Source organism: Nomascus leucogenys, chromosome 16, assembly GCF_006542625.1.
Source record: "Nomascus leucogenys isolate Asia chromosome 16, Asia_NLE_v1, whole genome shotgun sequence".
Lineage (NCBI taxonomy): Eukaryota > Metazoa > Chordata > Mammalia > Primates > Hylobatidae > Nomascus > Nomascus leucogenys.
In genome coordinates, this window is record NC_044396.1 from 69,738,104 (window position 1) to 69,752,498 (window position 14,395).

Consider the following 14,395-nt stretch of genomic DNA (forward strand, 5'->3'; position numbering starts at 1 on the left):
TTTTGTTTGTTTTTGTTTTGAGATGGAGTCTCGCTCTGTCACCCAGGCTGGAGTGTAACGGTGCGATCTCAGCTCACTGTAACCTCCGCCTCTTAGGTTCAAGCGATTCTCCTGCCTCAGCTTCCCGAGTAGCTGGGACTACAGGTGCCCAGATCATGCCTGGCTAATTTTTGTATGTTTAGTAGAGACGGGGTTTCACCATATTGGCCAGGCTGGTCTCGAACTCCTGACCTTGTGATCTGCCGCCTCAGCCTCCCAAAGTGCTGGGATTACAGGCGTGAGCCACTGCGCCGGGCCGCATCTGTGGAATTTCAAGGAGACACTGAGTTCACCTAGGCCAACATTGAGTCCTGGCTCTGTGGGCAGCAGGCCATTAGAACTAGATTGGTGTCCAGGAAAATGCAGGTTACACTGATGTTTACATTAAAAGGAAAATGATTGTGAACAAAAAGGAAAAAAGACAGGGAGGGGAAAGGCATAAGTAGTTACATCTCCATGCTTTTTAGCAGTTGCCATTAATAATGTATTTCTCATATACTCCATTTTTATATAGCTGTCTTTGGTCCCCTGCATGGTTTAAAGGAAGGTTTCAGAGATCAATACTCATTCGAGTTGTAAAAATTGGTTTTTTACCATATCTATCTTTCCTCCTCTCTCTCTCCTCCACGCGCATTCTTTAGGCAATCTTATTTTTGGCACAACTACCTGAACATCTGAAATAGGAATCTCCATCACAGCCTTAAAGTGAAACCGTTTGCTCTTGTTTAGGTGAAAGAAAATGAGCTCTTTAAACCAAGACAGAAAAGCTGCCTTTAGAGCCCCAGATAGAGTCTCCTAACTGAGGCAATAGGATACGTGGAGACGAATGGGATTGTCTCCTCTGGACAGCATGGTTTCAACCTAATGCAGAACACGCACCCTCCCCCTTCCCCTCAGTTCTGCGCACCTGCCCACAACTGTGCTGTTTAAAAACAAAAAAGGAGGGCAGGCCTGGGAGGAGGGGTGAGGCCCAGTTATGCAAATGAGGAGCCAATTAGCAGAGACAACGAAGAGGAGATGCCCACCTCAGAGTGCCAGGTGGCGGCAAGGTGCTAACAGGAATCGGGCTGATTAAAACCAGCGCTGTAGGAAGTTTTGAAAAATGTTTTCAACTCCTGCCAAGGCACGGCTAAGAGAAGCATTAGCATTGTGCAACATGAGGTGACAGCCTGAACAGCCCACCTGCCGCTCCTCAGGCATGGGTTCTTACCTCTGTTGTTGAAAGCACGGTGTCCTCGTCAAGGCTGAGCACGGCATCTGTGATGATGTTGTCGTAGGGCAGAAAACGGCTGCTCATAACCTGGGAGGAAGTAGAAGTAGGCAGCGGGGAGGGAATGAGGGAAAGAGGTAACTTCAGAGTCTTGTTTGCAGGACAATTCTCCCATCCTCACCTGCATAAAGAATGCGCTACTATCATGTCACCCCTCAACACTGAAGGAATCTCATTTCCCGTCAATGCAGATTTATTTGTTCAACAATTATTGGGCACCTACTGTGTAGCAGACATCTTGCTTGTCAAAGAGGGTACAAAGATAAATCAGACATGCTCCCTGTCTTTGAAGAGTTCATGGTCTGTAGAGGAGACCAAGAAGCAGATGACCAGTCTTTGCTTGACATAAAAAATGCCAGGAGACCACAGGATGGAGCAACTAGCTGTCTGGAAGGGCAGATGAAGGCCTCACAGAAGAAGTGACATTTAAGCAGGACCCTGATGGGCGGAAAGAATTCACCAGGTATAGATAGTAATGAAGCATTAAAGACAAGACTCGGCAGATGCAGAGGCACTGAGGAGAGAACCCGCATCCTGACACCCACTCTTCCTGACTGAAAGAGTGAATGGATGGAGAAGAGATTCCAAGTGTGGACACAAACCATGGGGAGAGCAGATCATTGTAGAAGGTGCTGCTTTTACAAATTACAAACATTTACAAATTAAAATATATATTAGCACAGATTAGAAAAAATATATACACATATATTAGCAGCTACAGCAATCAAAGGTAATATTAAAGTTACAAATAACTTCATTAAAATGAGAAGTATACTGATTTAAAGAAATATATTAGGCCAGGTGTGGTGGCTCATGACTGTAATCCCAGCATTTTGGGAGGCTGAGGTGGGTGGATCACTTGAAGCCAGGAGTTCAAGACCAGCCTGACCAACATGGTGAAACCCTGACTCTACTAAAAATACAAAAATTAGCCGGGTGTGGTGGTGCATGCCTGGGGTCCTAGCTACTCGGGAGGCTGAGGCAGGAGAATCACTTGAACCTGGGAGGCAGAGGTTGCAGTGAGCTGAGATGGTGCCACTGCACTCCAGCCTGGGTGACAGAGTGAGACTCTGTCTCAAAAAAAAAGAAAAAAAGGAAGAAGAGGAAGAGGAAGAGGAGGAAGAAGAAGAAGAAGAAGAGGAGGAAGAGGAAGAAGAAGAAGAAGAGGAAGAAGAAGTAGAAGAGGAGGAAGAAGAAGAGGAGGAAGAAGAAGAAGAAGAAGAAGAAGAAGAGAAGAAGAAGAAGAAGAAGAAGGAGAAGGAGAAGGAGAAGGAGAGGGAGAGGGAGAGGGAGAGGGAGAGGGAGAGGGAGAGGGAGAGGGAGAGGGAGAGGGAGAGGGAGAAGAAGAAAAATATTAAATAATAGCACACATGATCCATGGATTTAGAAGAATTGTGAAGGTGTTGTATGCATAAAGTTTGGGAAGTTCTGGAATAAGGAAAGGTGGACTACATGTGCACACACAATGGGGTGTGTGTGTGTATGTGTGTGTGTGTGTGTGTGTGTGTCGTGGGGGCTTTGGAGATTATGGCATCAGTTGGAAAAATTGAGGGTGGAGAGGTTACCCTGTGATAGTCACAACTTAAACCTTTGTGTTGAATGTACCATAGAGGAACTAACCATAAGAATGCTGATACCATAAGAATAACATTTTTTGAACATTTACTATGTGCCAGGATATGTTCCAAGTCCTTCTTACATATCATTGTGTTTCATCTTTATAACAACCCCATTTTACAGGGAGGGAAACTGAGATACACAGGTTAAGTATCTTGCCCAAAACGGACCCAGGATTTTCCCCCAGATGGTGTGACTCTATAGAGCACCTTGGCCCCTGGGCTGTATCTGAATGGAAAGGACCTCAAAAGTGAATTTAGGAACACATATGCCAATCACATGCTCACCATCTTCTTCCAGAAGTTATAGTAATGATGATGACATCCTCTTTGAATTCACACCTGCCATCAACTTTGAAGAGACAAAGGCCAAGGAAAGAAGCAACTTAACACTGGAGACAAAGGGAAAGAGGAAAAGGGAGGTACCTAGCCAGCTGCCAGAGCTGCAGTCTCCCCAAATCTGAGTACCCCTAGGAGCCAGCTCATCTGCAGGCCTCATCTCAAACTCGGTTTCTTTGCCTGCAAAGCTACCAGGGCACCCAGGGCTTTAATGAATGGACAGTGCCCACTCTAACTCATCTCCGAGAGCTCAAGAGACATATCTGTAGCACACATGGCTTCAGGGGTTGCTCCTACACATCTGTCAACTGGGTCAGGTTTTTTGTTGTTGTTGTTTTCTTTCTCAGGCTTTTGAAATAAAACACAAAGTGTTCAGCAACCCCATAGATACAGTGCTCAGAATTCTCAGCCTGAAGCAATCTTCCTGATACTGTTTACATGTCCACTGACTGACGCAGAAACCATTAGCTGCCAGCTTAGCACTGCCCTGACCTTTCCCTTGTTAAGCCCACAGGGGAAAACTGCAAAGACAAGGCCTATAAATTCGAAACAGAATTTTGCAGCCAAAGCAGCAAACATATTACTTTTAAATACACGGAGATAGAGATTTTAAAATGGAGAATGACGAAGATGTAGGGCTTCTTCCTCATCATCTGTCCAACCACAGGTCTTAAAAGGATCTGTTTCCTTTTTTTCTGAACTTGTTTAATCAACAGAAGTAAAAAGCCCACAAGCCATCCACTTTCAAATTCTCATGCAGAAATGAGAGGCTTTTTTTCAAATATGTTGCCTCAGTGACTTTCTTAAATGGATTAGCATGACAGAAACCAGTGTACTTACAAAGTTAAACCTGAGTGAACTGGGTTTTCCTTGTTAGTTCATTTAAGAAAGATTTAGCTACCATGTGAAAACCCAACTCCTTTAAAATGAACAAACATGTTGGCCAGGCGCAGCGGCTCACGCCTGTAACCCCAGCACTTTGGGAGGCTGAGGCGGCGGATCACCTGAGATTGGGAGTTCAAGACCAGCCTGACTAACATGGAGAAACCCCCTCTCTACTAAAAACACAAAATTAGCCAGGCGTGGTGGCGCATGCCTGTAGTTCCAGCTACTCAGGAGGCTGAGGCAGGACAATCGCTTGAACCCAGGAGGCGGAGGTCGCAGTAAGCCGATATCACGCCATTTGCACTCCAGCCTGGGCAGGCATCAAGAGCGAAACTCCGCCTCAAAAAAAAAAAAAAAATTAACAAATATGCCTAGGAAATGACCAAGACTCAAAAAGTTTACTGTCTTATAGTGTGTGTGTGTGGGGTGGGGGGGGAGGGGGGCACATAAGAAATGTATACACATAATTATATAAAACACGATAATAGTTAAGATTTATTGAGCATCCACAGTGCGTCCACACTTCTCAGTAAATTTATTTATATATCTCATATAATCTGATCTTTTTGGCTACCTTATTAGTTACATCTTATGACTCTTTCCATTTATTGAAAGAGGGCATCGAGACACAGAGGATTAGGCAACTTGCTTTAAGTCACACAAAAGTAAGTTTGACTTTAGAGCCCATAATACAAATCATAACGTTATGATGCCTCCCAGAGAGGAGCTAACATTTACTGAACACTTGGTGCATGTATAACAGGCACAGGGCTAAGCACCTGATATGGAATGATCTCATTTAATCCTCAAAATGGGCCCATGTCACAGCCCAGGTTTTCTAGAATAATGAGCCTGAAGCAAGACTTAAGTGCCAACACTTAACTCTGAGGTGCAATCCCAGGGCACTGAGAGTCAGGGAAAAGCCATAGGGACATAGGAAGCACCCAGCCCACTGGATTCAGTGCCCAAAGTGGAGGCAAGGACTGAACAAATGCCAGGGGCCTGAATATAGATGCAGCTGGGAGGATCTGAGGCATCTTGTAAGAGACATCTGATAAAGCCCACGAGAAAGGTGCTATTATTATCACCACCATTTTATAAATAAAGAAACGGGGAGTTTCTTTTCACTGAGAATGAAAATACAAAATCAATCGGTGAGTCAGAGCATGAAAATGCTATACTACCTAAAGAAATCAGAATGGCTCCCAGACAGACTGGATTGTGTCTGAATATCCTGACATATCCAAAGAAAGACATTATCCACCAGAAGCAGAGCTGGTCTCCTTGACCCATGGAAGCATATAAAACAAAGAATCCCAAAGTTCAACGTTAACTGCCTGCCTCTGAGCACTGTTTATGGCTTCAGGCATTGGAATTGGAACATCGCCATTCCTATGATGGGCTATTCTATGGGGGGATGGATATAAGGGCCTGCATGAAACCATGCTTATGGTGAGATGGATTCGTGAGAGAGGCATGTGATTATTCCAACATCCACCTTTTCCCATTAAATGCTTACTAAGCAGCTCTCTAATAAACAGGTTGCTTGACTCCAGCCTTATGAGAGCCATGGCTATATTTGTCACATTCCCCACTGTGTTCCAAGCCTGTTACACGGTGCTCAGCACACAGTAGGCACTCATAAATGGGAACTGAATAGATAATGCACTGATCATCTTGTCCATGTGACAGTTACAATTGCATTATGTCAAACCATATGAAATTGCCACTTTTGGTGAGTCGATGATGATATCAAACGGTTCAGCCTAATAAACTGATTGTCATTCTGGGGCTAAGGTGTGAGCCACTCTCTTAGGACCTGACCCCTTGGGGACTGACGAGGGAAGTTTTTTAGATGGCACTGCTTCACCAATCTCAATTTCATTTAGTAGTGACTATTTCCTTCACAATCAGTAAGATCTATAAGAAAGTAACAAGCAGAAGCTAGAGAAAAAAGAGCTGGCTGCTCTTTAGTAGAAGAAATTTCAAGGAGGAGGTAGCATGCAAACGGTGGCTTAAAGAATATATGGGAATGTTGATAAGCAGAGATGATGAGTTGAGGAGGGGTGGTCAAGACTTACAAATGGCAAAGTCAAAATTAGAGGTAGGAAGAGACAGTGCAATTCAGCTAATTATAAATGATCAAATGTGGTAGGGGACACAGTCTGTAGGGGAAAGCAACGAGAGAAAAGATTGGAAGGCTGGCTAGGGCCAGGTTATACATGGCCTCAAATGTTAATTGGAAGCACTAGCAAATGGAGACCCTAAAAGGCCGGGAGATGATCAGAAAGATAGTTCAGCTCTAGGCAAAGTGAACTGGAGAACAGAAGAGAGGCCGGCTATGCAGCACTCATGAGAATCTTTACAAGCAGATACCAAACAAAATTAAGGTGAAAATGTCCTTTATAAAGTGAATGGGAGAAAGAACCACCATTCTGATAGACATAGCTCATTCAGATTAATCAGCCAAGCAAACCTCATGCATCACCACCACCGTCAGCTTTATCTTCATCCTTGCCATTTACAGAAAGATAACTATTGCCAGCTCCTGACTTTATTTAATCCCAGCAGCAACCCTACAAGGTATATATTATTGTTTCCACTTTGTAGATGAGGAAACTGAAGCTCATAGAGGTTAAGTATACACACAAGGTCACAAAGCTACAAAAAAGTTGGTATTAAGACCCAGGTTTCCCTGATTTGAAAGCCTATTGCGGTCAAAGCTGAGAATATTCTGAGAAAAGTACAGTTTTAGAAAAAATAATCCAGGAACAGGGAGAAGATATCTAGGGCCAAGACCCAAAGTGCCCCATGGAGAAACCAACACTCCACAGTCGTTCCACATACAGGTCTTCTTCAAGTCTTACCTTGCTCTCTCCTTCAATGACGATGACAGGCACAGCAGTGGCAGGCCAGCGGTGTTTGGCTGGTAGGGGCTTGTCACAATTCCACAGAACTATGATCTGAAAGGGGTGGGGCTCATTAGATGGCTGGGGTAGGCTGTATTTATGTAGGCCTCCAACCCAAAGCCTCTTCTCAGAGACAGAAAGAGAAAGAGGAGCTGGAGATCTCAGCAAGACAGAATGGCAGACATCAAAACTGAGTTTTAAAGTGAGTCCATTCCCACACAACCTCAGAACATTATCACCCCAACAACTAGAGAGAGGACAGAAAGAGTAAACAAATAAACAAACAAACAAGCAAACAGAACCAACTGTGTCAGGGAATAGGGGAAAGCTGCAGGAAAAAGAATTTCAAGGTGGCTGGAGCTTAATAAAGTGGTTTCCTAAATTCTGATATCTTATGATGGTGTGTGAGATAACAACTCTGATCAAATTAAATAAAAATGTATACTGAGCATCTGAACATCTGCTCTGAACTTGCACTACACCAGGCAATGTGGGAGAAATAAAAAAATTCAAGCTAGAACTAAGATGAGCTCATGTTTTGCATGCTCTAGAATGGTTGCTGATTTTATGTGACTTTATAATTTCCAACAAAGGCATTTAGTTCAAAAATGCATACTTCCTTATTGAATTATTTCCCTTGTTTGTAAACCTTCTTGTATAAACTAATTCACAAATCAGAAAAACCACTGTTCAATATGGGAGCAACACTGATTTGGAAAATATTGTTACCATAGACATAATCGTCTGCTCCCAATTTTATAATTAGTCACAGTTGCTATGAAAAGAAAAGTTGACGCTTCATGACACCAACAAGTCTGCTTCTTCTACTGAGGCTTAGTTGTCTGGGTCCTCCCAGAGGCTTTTTGGATGTTACTTTATCATTTTGACATTTAAAAACAAAATCATGTGCTTATATCTTCTTTAGAGACTATGTTGGTGTATGTATATATACGTTTTAACCCTATACCAGTGCTAAGGTCTCTCTGTAACCCACCCCTTCCCTGTGCCAGATTTCACTTCCAAGAATTTCTAAGTGGATGAAAAGGGTGTAACGAGGCAGGACGAATGAAAGGGAGTAGCACAGTATGATGTTAGAGGAGTCCCGGGGAGCCCGGAGAGCCCAGGGGATAACAGGTAAGGAGGGAGGAGTCTCTGATCTGGAGCTGAAGCAGGCAGGGGCTTCTCTGTCAACTTCCCACTCACCTGGGCACAGTACTGGGACTTGGCTGCAGCCACGAGAAGCTTCAGCACTGGCTGGGACTGAGAGACCAGGGGGGTCACCGCATGGATGACTGCAGTGAATTTGGAGGGGGGCTTTAAACCTGAAATAAAAAGGAGAGTAGAGCCTAATGAAGCGCTGGAAAACAAGACTTAGAAAATTACTCCTCCTTGCTCCACTGCCTCACGCTGGAGCAAATGTTCCCTCCTGGATGATTTCTCCTTTGTTTCTTATGTCCTGACAGGACAGAAACAAGATGAAAAGCTGCTAGTTAGCTACTGCCTGAGTCTAGAGACCTCAATAAATTCCAGATCAACGTCCACTTCTAGGTTCTTGCTTTGACATCCTTTGCCCCTCTTGGTGATGTTTCTGTGATGTCCCTTCAGCTTTTTAGGTACCCAGTGTCTAAATACAACACTCACCATCCTTCACGTGCTGTCTCTCCCATGGTATTTGCATGTGTCTGATTTTTAATTATGTAATGAAAGGGTTCTACCTGACTAATAGTATTTCAAATAACTAGCTAGTGGGAAAAAAGGTGAAAGGAAGAGCATCCAGGGCCTGACTGTCTAGGTCTGAATCCCAGATCTACCACTTAGTGGTGGTGGGACCTTGGAAAGATTACTTAACCCTCTGTGTTTCCACAGCTGGGAAACAGACCTGATAGTAACGGTGCCAAATATGGGGTTATCTTGAAAATTCAGTAAGTTTGTCTAGGCACGGTGGCTCACACTTGTGATCCCAGCAATTTGGGAGGCCACGGTGGGCAGATCACTTGAGGCCAGCAGTTCAAGACCGGCCTGGCCAACATGGTGAAATCCCATCTCTACTAAAAATACAAAAATTAGCTGGGCATGGTGGCGTTTGCCTGTAGTCCCAGTTACTTGGGAGGCTGAAGCAGGAGAATTGCTTGAACTCTGAAGGCAGACGTTGCAGTGAGCCAAGATGGTGCCACTGCACTCCAGCCTGGGCAACACAGCAAGACTCCATCTTAGAAAAAAAAAAAGTTAATGCATACAAAGCACTTAGATCAGGACTTAACAAATGACAAGTACTCAATATATGTCAGCAGCTATCATTATCATCACCCTCACCAACATTATTATTGGAGAATAAGCCTCCATATTCCCTGAATCTCTTCTTTGTGTAGCAGTGATATAGCTGAGAAACAAAGTACGTGATGCAGACTTTTGCCAATTGTGAGCTCTGAAGCCCTAGGTTAAAAAGGATCATGGATATGCAAAACAACCACTGTCACCAAAGAGCCAGAAGTGAGATGGCTCCCCCCAAGGAGCTTTCCCATAAGAACTCACTAAGAAATCAGAGACAGGTTAAGAGCCTTTTAAAACTTCATTAGTTTAGACCTACTAATTTGGCACTTTAGTGGCTTAACTGCCAGCAACACCGTGCAGGGACATTCAAGTTATGCTTTGATACTGATGGGATAAAGGCTAAAATCAGACTATATGTGTATTACAGGATTATACAAAGGTTTTGTAGAGAAAATTATATCATCCAGTAGCACTTTAATTGCATGTTAGAAAGAAGTTAATCTTCCCAGTATCTAGATACACATTCAAAGTTTTGCCGAGTAAGAAGAATAAGCGTGATTGAGGGATTGCCTTTTAAACAGGAATGACAAGTCATTGCCTTTAAATTTTCCTGCAATAGTTTAAGAAGCATCATTTATACACCTCTAATGTGCTAACTCCAAATGAAGATCTAAATATTGTACAAGAAATATATAGAAATTCTTGTCAACCAGTGCCTTAATCTGACAATTTCTAAATTCTAATTATGTTACCCAAATGTCAACCATACACTGAATTAGAGATGGTTCCCGTAACAGGTTTGGTTTGGATTAAAAGGTGCTTTGTCACTGGTTGATGCTTCAGGCCATGAATTTCTTTAGGTTTCATCTCATCAGTTTCAAACTAAACATGTCCAACTTAAAAGGGTGAGGGTGTTATGGAGAACAATGGCATTGAGTGGAAAATCTTGTCTTTTTGCTGTATCAGCTTGGAAGATGCTTTCCTGTCCTAGGCTTTCTCAAGTTTAGAACTGTAACTGATGGGAAATGTTCATGATGTTTCTTAACATGAGAGCAACTGGGGCTCCAAATACATAAATGTCTAAGGCAATAACAGTCGCTGGTGGTAGAGATTTATCCCTCCGCCATTCCCTTTTCTCTACTGTGATTAGACTGAAAACCGCTTGAAAGCAGAGATTGTATCTTATTTGACTTTTTATTTCTAGTACCCAGCAATACATTAGCATAGCACATAAAAGGAGCATAATAAACCTTGGAAAAATGAATAAATTTGTGCTTGTCACACATTCTTAGTTATTTCTCCTTTCCTCTTATTCAGTTTTTCTTTGGTATGGAATAGAGATGTTGGGATTGTGAAAAAAAATAAATTGGGGAGACCTCTCCTACCTCTCCTACTCCATTTTATATATGATGAGGCTTAAAATGATAGCTAACCCATTGCCATATTCAAAATGATCCATAATTTGGGGAGCCTATTTCTCAAAAAGAAATAACTCTACTAAATATGAAATAGCGCTGCACAGGTAAGAAGTTTTTCTTTTTTTCCATTTTGCAATGCTCTGCTCTGTTTTTGAACTTGATATGTCACTTATAACAAGGCTCTAGAAAAAACAATCTTCAATGCAGGGTGTTAGATGGACCCCATTAGAGTAAAGAATAAAGGCCTTTAGTTCTGTATGACATCTTCGGGGTAAACATGGGCAACTCCCTGGAGGAAATTCACTTACCTAAATTAGCATAGTAGTAAGGAAAATCTCCCAGATAAGATGAATACTGTGGTAGTACGAACAATCCTCCAGGATGTTTGTTCCATATTAAACTGTTACGTGATATGTGCTTGAATATTCTGTCCTGAATAATCTAGAAAACAAAACATAGCACACGGTGAGGATGAGACCCTGATGATATTTGGAAAGGATGATGCTCAATCCAAATTTGAAAGATGGTGGCAGTCAGAGTAGTGACTCTACCCTCCCTCCCACTCTAATTCTCCAGATAAAAATGTCTGCGAGACAGAGACAGTAATGGAGCAATGAAAAAGAGTAAGAGAAAGATATGAATTATAGCCAATCAAATTTCCTAATTAAACTTCAGCTAAACCATAAATTCTATCTTGTCTTTGTATAATAATGAGTCCATGCTCATTCCAAAATAGACTGTGTGGAGCAGTTAGTCTTTCCCTGATGGTAAAACTTCTAAGAACTAAGATAGGTTCCAGGCCCCTATCAAGAAGATCTGTTCTCAGAGAACAGAGAGGTCAATGTAGGCCTGTAGATGCTGAACGGAAAGCATATTCAACACATGACACATTCTAGAAGCTATTGAGGTTTTCAGCTGTTCCTTTAATTCAAGAGGTAGATGTGTTTGCTTGTCATATTTCATTTTCCTTTCAAATTCAATTGGAGGACTCTGGGTACTGGTTACTGAAGTTTTTCTATGTTTCATCTCGAAAAGTAGTGAGTTAACAATTGCTTAAAACATCCTACATAATAAGATAAGAGAACCATGGCATATGAAGACTAATAATAGCCAAGCTAGTTCATTAGTTTCTTTGGACTTTGGGACCTTGCAGATCATTAAATTCTACATTTAGAGTCAAACATCCTCCCATCCCGAATCATTTGTCAATTGAATGTGATTAGCCCACTTTATAGCTTTCTCTCTGTGACTTTCAAACTCTTATAATTATACCATCCACTCATTAGAATATGATTTGGCAAATAATTAACTTGGTACAGAATTTTATGTTTTCAGCAATTTTTTTTTACATTAAAAAAAAAAAAATCCTGCCATAAGTTTTAAGAGATTTAAGACCCAATTACCATTTTCCAGGTCTCCATTTAATGCAATGTGATTTTAAGTACAGACTATTTTAAATGGAGTTTTATTATTTGCTAAGGTTATTAACACCCTCATCTCATTCCACATGGTGACTAGATAAGTAATAAAGTGGACTACATTTATCTTTGCAAATCTTATGTTTATTTTCCTAATGACAGAGAAGGAAGCAAGCAAGGAGGAAATTCAAAAGAACTCAAATATCTTAGTTCAATGATGTCTGCATCTTATCTTTCAGACAGATCAAAATTGCTAATTTTATATGGCTGGATAGAGGTTTCTAATTTGGTGGAGATTTTAGGAACCTGGTGGAAAATATTTATTTTTACTTTTTGTGGTACAACAGGGATGTGTTAAAATGCTGTTGTCTTGGCATTAATTATGAGGAAATTGTCACGGTTGTGAAGGATTTTTTACACGGTTAGCAATTTCACTTTGTACAACATTTATTCCTGTTTTTTATTATTTGTACTTTCCAAACGTACTGTCTATTTATTTCCTTTTTATAGTTTCTCTTTAGATCCTCCTTTTTTTGTTTTTTTTTCTTTTCAAATTTATGTACCTTCTAGGATGTGGTCACTTAAGTAAGTTTGGATATCAAGATAGAAAATAAATTGACAACAGACAAGCATTATAAATTGAACCTGCAGACAAATGTCACGGAACTCAGAGCTGTCACAAAATGGGTCATCATTCACATCAGGTCTTTGGATGGTATGCTTGTCACTGTCATAGACTATCTTTTTGGTTCGCTAATCACAACATTGTTATCTTTCAAAATTCAAGGGTATGATAATAAGATATAGCACTCTTCTGAAATAACAACAAGCATTTTATACTGTCTTCCAACGGATCTTGACAGAAAGATATAGGACAGGTATGAAAGCAGTAGCAAATGTTGAATTTAACCTGGGTCAAGCAATTTGCCACCTTTGTGTATTATTTTCCTCATTTGTAATAAAACAATAAAATACCACATTAATTATAACGTCTCAGAATTTAAGAATAGCTGCCTAAGTTGTTATACTTAAGGCTTGATTTTTGCCTTTAAAAAGAAACTCCTGTGTTTGTTTTCTAGGCATTGGTTTTTCCATTTATTACATAGTGGTAATAGTATAGATACTACATATTACAGATATTTTTCCATATTAATAGTATCCATGATTCATTATTCTTAATGACCAGTTCAGCAATTTTTTCCATGCAAGGCAATGAACATATTTCTGAATAAAATTTTCCACATTTAGGATTGATTCTTCTTCTTCTTTTTTTTTTGAGACAGGGTCTCAGTCACCCAGGCTGGAGTGCAGTGGTGTGGTCACCGCTCTCTGCAGCTTCAAACTCCTGGGCTCAAGGGATACTCTCGCCTCAGCCTCCTGAGTAGCTGAGACCACAGGAGAGGGTCACCACACCCAGCTAATTTTTTATTTTTGTTTTTTTGTAGAGATAAGGTCTCATTATGTTGCTCAGGCTGGTCTCAAACTCCTGAGCTGAAGCAATCCTTTCTCCCTGGCCTCCCAAAGAGTTGGGACTACAGGTGTGAGCCACTGCTCCAGACCAGAATTGATTCTGTAGGACCTTGTCAAAGGGTATAAATACTTTTAAGGCTATTCATAAGTATTGCCAAGTGTCTTTCTAAAAGGTTTATATCAACTTGCCTTCTAAAAGCATAAAGAAATATGGATTTCATTTCACCATATAGAAAGATCATTTTTTCCCCTCTGCAATTCTTCCCATCACTGCCCTGGATAGCTCCCAGAATCTTTTCATGGCACTTAGTGCTTACTCTTTATTGTTGTGGAAGAAGACATCACATTAGAGGTTGGATGCTTCTTTGGCTATAAACAAAATCAATACACACACACACACACACACAAACACATAATACAAGACTTTTTTTTTATGGTCCCAGATGGCCACCTCAATAAGGACAATATTTCTAATTGATGTGAATTCAAAGGGAAGAACGACAGGTCCCTTATTTTTCTTTTTATGTATCCTCTGTTTTCCAAATAATGGACAATTGGTTACAGGTTAAAGTCATTCTATGTAGCCCTTCATCTTTTAACCAGAGCACTGTAGCCTAAGACACACGATGCCATCATATGCCACCTCACTTGAAGCCAGATCAATTGTCTATTTCCATTATCCCATTGATTTTTAAATATCATTGTATGATAGTATCAGCAATACTATGGTTCAGATGTGCATGTTTAGATAACTGAGGAG

The 14,395-nt window shown here is 41.1% G+C and overlaps 1 protein-coding gene across 1 annotated transcript in view; it reads right to left on the bottom strand.

Annotated features, from left to right (window-relative positions):
- Positions 1–14,395, bottom strand: part of EXT1 (exostosin glycosyltransferase 1) — a 317,861-nt gene that overhangs the window by 12,378 nt on the left and 291,088 nt on the right. Inside the window, exons 5-8 of the mRNA XM_004090799.3 lie at positions 11,056–11,188; positions 8,262–8,380; positions 7,017–7,112; positions 1,250–1,339 (exon numbers count right to left, since the gene is read on the bottom strand). Of these exons, the coding sequence (XP_004090847.2) occupies positions 1,250–1,339; positions 7,017–7,112; positions 8,262–8,380; positions 11,056–11,188 (438 nt within the window). The remainder of the gene's footprint in view (positions 1–1,249; positions 1,340–7,016; positions 7,113–8,261; positions 8,381–11,055; positions 11,189–14,395) is intronic.